Source organism: Felis catus, chromosome C1 (assembly GCF_018350175.1).
Source record: "Felis catus isolate Fca126 chromosome C1, F.catus_Fca126_mat1.0, whole genome shotgun sequence".
NCBI classification, from domain to species: Eukaryota; Metazoa; Chordata; class Mammalia; order Carnivora; family Felidae; genus Felis; species Felis catus.
In genome coordinates, this window is record NC_058375.1 from 75,771,938 (window position 1) to 75,777,064 (window position 5,127).

Sequence of the window (5,127 nt, forward strand, 5' to 3'; positions counted from 1 at the left end):
GATTTTATTTTGAAGTAATCTCTACACCCAGTGTAGGGCTCAAACTTCAACCCCAAGATCAAGAGTGCATGCTCTACTGACTGAATCAGCCAGGCGCCCCAAGATGTTCTTTTTTACAGTAACTCTTGAGAGGAGTGTTCCTGAGGACGGGGGGTTGGGGAAATGTAAAAGGACAGAGGTCATGTGCAGAGGATTACAACAGGCAGGCTCAGATGCAATAAGAGATGAGAGCATTTAGAAGGTGCGTCAGAATGGAGAATGCTTTTAAGTTTGCGAGTCAAGTTCAAGTTTGAGTTCATTGGATAGTAGCTGGGGTCAGACTTGAACTGGTTCCTTCAAAAGAGGCTCTGATTGCAGTATTTAGAAGGGTTGGGAGAGTACAATCAAGAAATAAAACCCCATGAAAAGACTTAATCAGTTATGATTTAGAAGTAGGAATATAAATTAAACACAAGAAATGAAGATTTATATCTTAGAGGAACACCATGGGCCACCGAGTCGGCAAATTACAGCCTGGGACCAAAACCCACCCACCGCTTGAGCTAAGAATGCTGTTTAATTTTTTTTTAAGTTTATCTATTTATTTTGAGAGAGAAAGAGAGCACAAGCAGGGGGGGAGGCAGAGAGAAGAAGAGACAGAATCCTTAGCAGGCTCCACACTATCAACGCAGAGGCAGACACAGGGCTCAAACTCACAAACTGTGAGATCATGACCTGAGCCAAGATCAAGAGTTAGACACAGGGTGCCTGGGTGGCTCAGTCGGTTAAGCTGCTGACTTTGGCTCAGGTCATGATCTCATGGTTTGTGGGTTTGAGGCCCGTTTTGGTCTCTGTGCTGACAGCTCAGAGCCTGGGGCCCCTGTTTTGGATTCTGTGTCTCCCTCCCTCCCTGCCCCTCCCCCACTCATGCTCTGTCTCTCTCTCCTTCAAAAATAAACATTAAAAAAACAAAAGAGTCAGACGCTTAACCAGCTGTGCCACCCACGCACCCCTGCTTTTTGAATTTTTATATAGCCTTGACCTACGTATGGTTTTTAAAATTTTTGAATGGTTGGGGGAAATTTTTTTTAAATAACATTTTGTCTCACATGAAAATTATATGAAATTCAAATCTCATATAATTTGTCCATATGAATAAATTCCATTTTTCTCATTCAGGAGCCTATACTACAAAAAATTTATACTCAGTTATTATATTTTGAATTTAATCACTGAAAAATGTATGAAATTTTTTCTGTCTTGTTGTAAAAGTACCTACATAATATTTTCAGTTTTGCCTTTTAACACAAAGCCTAAAATATTTACTGGCCTGCTCATGTAGAGAGAAACTTCTCCAACCTCTGCTCTAGTTATTACCCTCATATTACCGAAACTGAAACTGACGCTCAGGATGATGTTCCTGAAGTCTGAAGCTCCTAGTGATGGACCTAGGGTGGAAGGCAGGTGTTCCAGCGCCCGCTCTGGCGCATCACAGGTGCGTCAGACCAAATGCTGTTACGTGGGAAGCAGTGTTGTGTGGGCACGGGGGATGGGAGAAGGGGAGGCAGTGTCTACCTCTAACCCAATGCCAAAGTGTGATTGCATTATGATGGTACCGAAGGTGATGGAGAAGGAAAAGGAGGATTTCATAGTTTCGCTCATATCTTAAAAACCACTCCAATTTGCACCCAGGTCTTCCAATTTCGACATTTGTGAATTTAATGCATGTCTTTTCTTAGTGCAAAGACTTCTGGCTGGCAGTAGAAATTCCTTCAGAAAATCGTTTAGGCGGTAGTACTCATTTTTGACATCACTCCTTAGAAATGGAAATATTTCATTTCTGTTTCCTGAAACAATTGGATTTTATGGATTTGGTTAGCATGTTCTGAGATGATGTGTCAATGGCCAGGGAAAAAAAACGGGGGGGGGGGGGGAGGGAATCTGACATTGAGATGGATTCTGAAATAAGGTCTCAGCCTCTGGAAACAGGGGAGTACTCACTATCCGTGTTCACAATAGACACAGGAGGAGGACCTTCCTTCCCTGGATGTTCTGGGGGCTCCACTACATTTTGTTAAAGATACTTTGTTGCTGGAGAATTCTAGGATGTAGCTATTCACTTCTGTCTTTTTTTCAGTTGATTTCATAGCTGTGTGTGTGTGTGTGTGTGTGTGTGTGTGTGTGTGTATTATAGGTCTATAAAAACATTCTGTTTATGAAGTTTATCATCTCCCTGATACCCTGAAAACATTTCTTATGATCTTATAAAAGAAATCAGTAGTCCATTAGGGTAATTTTTTCATTTTTGGCTTGTGTATATTGTCTAGCAAAGAGCATGTTACATGAATTCAGTATAAAGAAAGGCTATCTAACATTTTTTATAAAATGAATTGGCCCAGGAAAAATATTTTTGGTGTTTTTGTAAGTTTCAGGGCAAACTGTTTTTAAAGGTTTGTAAGTAGATTTTTTTTTTCAGTATAAAATCGCGTAATTGAAAGAACGTCTTGAGTCTCTAACACAGCTCCCCAGCCTCCTTTAACATAATTCAAGTCAGGCAGGTGAATAAGGGTCTTGTGCCTCAGTTGGACGCTGACTCTGAGAGAAAGTCCCTGAGGTGGACACTTGGCACTCAGGAAGCAGCACCACTAACCACAGCTCTTGACTCACTTTCATGACAGCAGCACAGCTGAGGGGCCTCTGATGAGGGCCCGGCCCAGTAGCTCACTCCCATCACATTGTGAAGTCCTCCTCCGGTCTTTGAGGGCTGAGAAGTCACTAAAAATGACAAATTTAGAGATTTGAATGTGTGTTTCTTTTGAGAGAGAGGGTGAGCAGGGGAGGGACAGAGAGTAAATCCCAAGCAGGCTCCATGCTCAACCCAGAGCCAGCTGCAAGGCTCAATCTCACAACTGTGAGATCGTGACAGCAAGATCATGACCTGAGCCAGTCTCGAGAGTCCGATGCTTAACTGAGCCACCCAGGTGCCCCACAAATTCAGAAATTTGAAAGAAGATTTGGTGAGAACATGGTAGTGTGCTGATAGCCAGGCAGGGCAGTGATGGCAATGGCTTCAGGGTATTTATTCAGTGGAAAGGAATCCAACAAAACAAGGTACTTGCTGGGGATCTGGAAGCTGACTGAAGAAGGGAGATGGGGGAGTCCCTGATACAGCCCTGAGCAGGACACTCCTTCCCAGCCGAGACTAATTATTCACAAAATTGTCTAGTATTTCCTACCTATTAGTCCAGTGCTACTCAAATGGGGGCACTTTGCCCCACAAGAGACTTTTGTCTGAAGACATTTTTTATTATCATGGCCGAGGAGGGGGATAGTCCTGGCATCTGTAGGCAGAGGCCCGGGATGCTGCTAAACAGTGTATAATACACAGGGCACCCCCCACAAAAGGAATTATCCCACCCAAATTGTCAACGTTGTAGGTTGAAAAACCCTGCATTAGACCAAGGTCCTTAAAGACTCATCTGTCTTCTCAGCACTTTAACCCCAAGACCTAACTGGGAGCCTGGCACAAAAGGAGGATCTCTGCATGCATTTACTGAATACAAATGAGCCAAGCCTACCCTCTATTCAACTGGTTTGCCTAAGTCATTGTTTAGTCACCAATGGACACTCTCAACTCTGAGCACATTGCAGAGGACAGATTGTTTCCTCTACTTATCCATCGCTGACCCTACTTCTGAGCTGCAGGTATATGACCAGAAGAGGTTGCATTAGAAAGGGGCTACATTTCCCCTGTCACTTATCCCTCTGCTACATGTCTACATTGAAATCCACGGATGTGGGGGTTTACATCTGCATTCTTGGAAGGGGAGTGAAATAGGAGGGAAGATATCTTTCCTTTGCTTATACCTAGTATTTTGACATACAATGATGAGTTATATTGAATGCCATTCTTAGCAATGGTGATCATTTGATCTGTTTTCTAGGATATCCAGCATTGAGTGTATGTGTGGGGAATGGAAGAGAGGGTAATTTCCAATATAATGAGCAGGTTTGAATGCAGTTTGACCATTTTTTAGTTTGTGTAGAGAGTATTTATCCTTCTAAGGAGATAGTTTTGGATGGTCCTGGAAATTCCAGCAGAGGGCTGGCTCAGTGGGGCTATGTTAGCCCAACACAGGAGCAGACTGAGCCCCTGAGTGCCCCTTTCATCCCTTGTCTAACAAAGCCACTTCCTGATCCAAGGAGCCTGCATTACTTCATAGTTGAAAAGATGCCCCATCCACAGGTACATAAATATGTGGAGTATTGTAGATTGCAGCGTGTGCTGTCCAGCGCTGCCTGGTGCAAACTCACATCTCTGTGGCATGCCAAGAATTGAGAATGCTTACTCTCAGCTCTTCTCTGGATGTCTTTTCCGATAAACTATCTTTCATGTATGCAATGGGGCTCCCTTAGAAATTCATGTGCAACCTACCCACCACGGGGGGGGGGGGGCAGCTCCTTTGAGCAGCTGTAGGAGTTGACCTAATTTCAGGCTGTTTATCATATTTTAAATTACTTCTTTGTGTTGCATGATTTAATTGAAACTGCCAGAGAGCAGGAAGAAGGGTAAATATTCACAAGTGTGTATATAGAGGGGAAAGAAATGTGCATGAAATGATATATGATCATATCTTCCTGTTTCTGCTTCTGTTGACTTTTTTCTTTTAACAGAATAAAGTTTTCAGTCTGTAGTCTGAAACTCTGAGAAAGAGCCTTGTGTCTGTACTCACGATGTTTTTGAGGATGTTGCTCATTACATTACACAGTAACTCCGCCTCAAGAATAATTACGATTTTCCTGAAATACTGTTGTTGGTTTTTTTTTTCCTTAGGGACAATGAGTATGTGACTAATTAGATTTTATTTGAGACTGCTTGTTAGAATGCTTAGAATCAAGTCTTTTGCCCACCCATATGTACAGCAAGGGTTTGGAAGTTCACGGTAGGTCTCAGTGCTGACTTCATGTCAGGATGTTGTTACTTTTCCTTTATCTTTTCCGTCTACTTCGAATGTATCGTCACTGTTCTATGTATCCTTGTAAATGTCTAGAAGTGTTTTTGGGGAAAGGTAGGGGTATAAATAAATAAATGCGTTATCATAGGCCATGGAAAACCAGTTTCACTGGCTTCTTTTTTTCCCTTTCCAG

At 42.6% G+C, this 5,127-nt stretch overlaps 1 protein-coding gene across 50 annotated transcripts in view; it reads left to right on the plus strand.

Moving 5' to 3' along the window:
• Positions 1-5,127, plus strand: part of LRRC8B (leucine rich repeat containing 8 VRAC subunit B) — a 50,886-nt gene that overhangs the window by 17,336 nt on the left and 28,423 nt on the right. For 39 of the 50 annotated variants that reach the window (XM_023258884.2, XR_006584478.1, XR_006584485.1 and 36 more), the window contains exon 5: positions 1,322-1,474. The exons of the other annotated variants lie outside the window; for them this stretch is intronic. In XM_023258884.2, the coding sequence (XP_023114652.2) occupies positions 1,322-1,474 (153 nt within the window). The remainder of the gene's footprint in view (positions 1-1,321; positions 1,475-5,127) is intronic. 50 annotated transcript variants of the gene reach the window in all.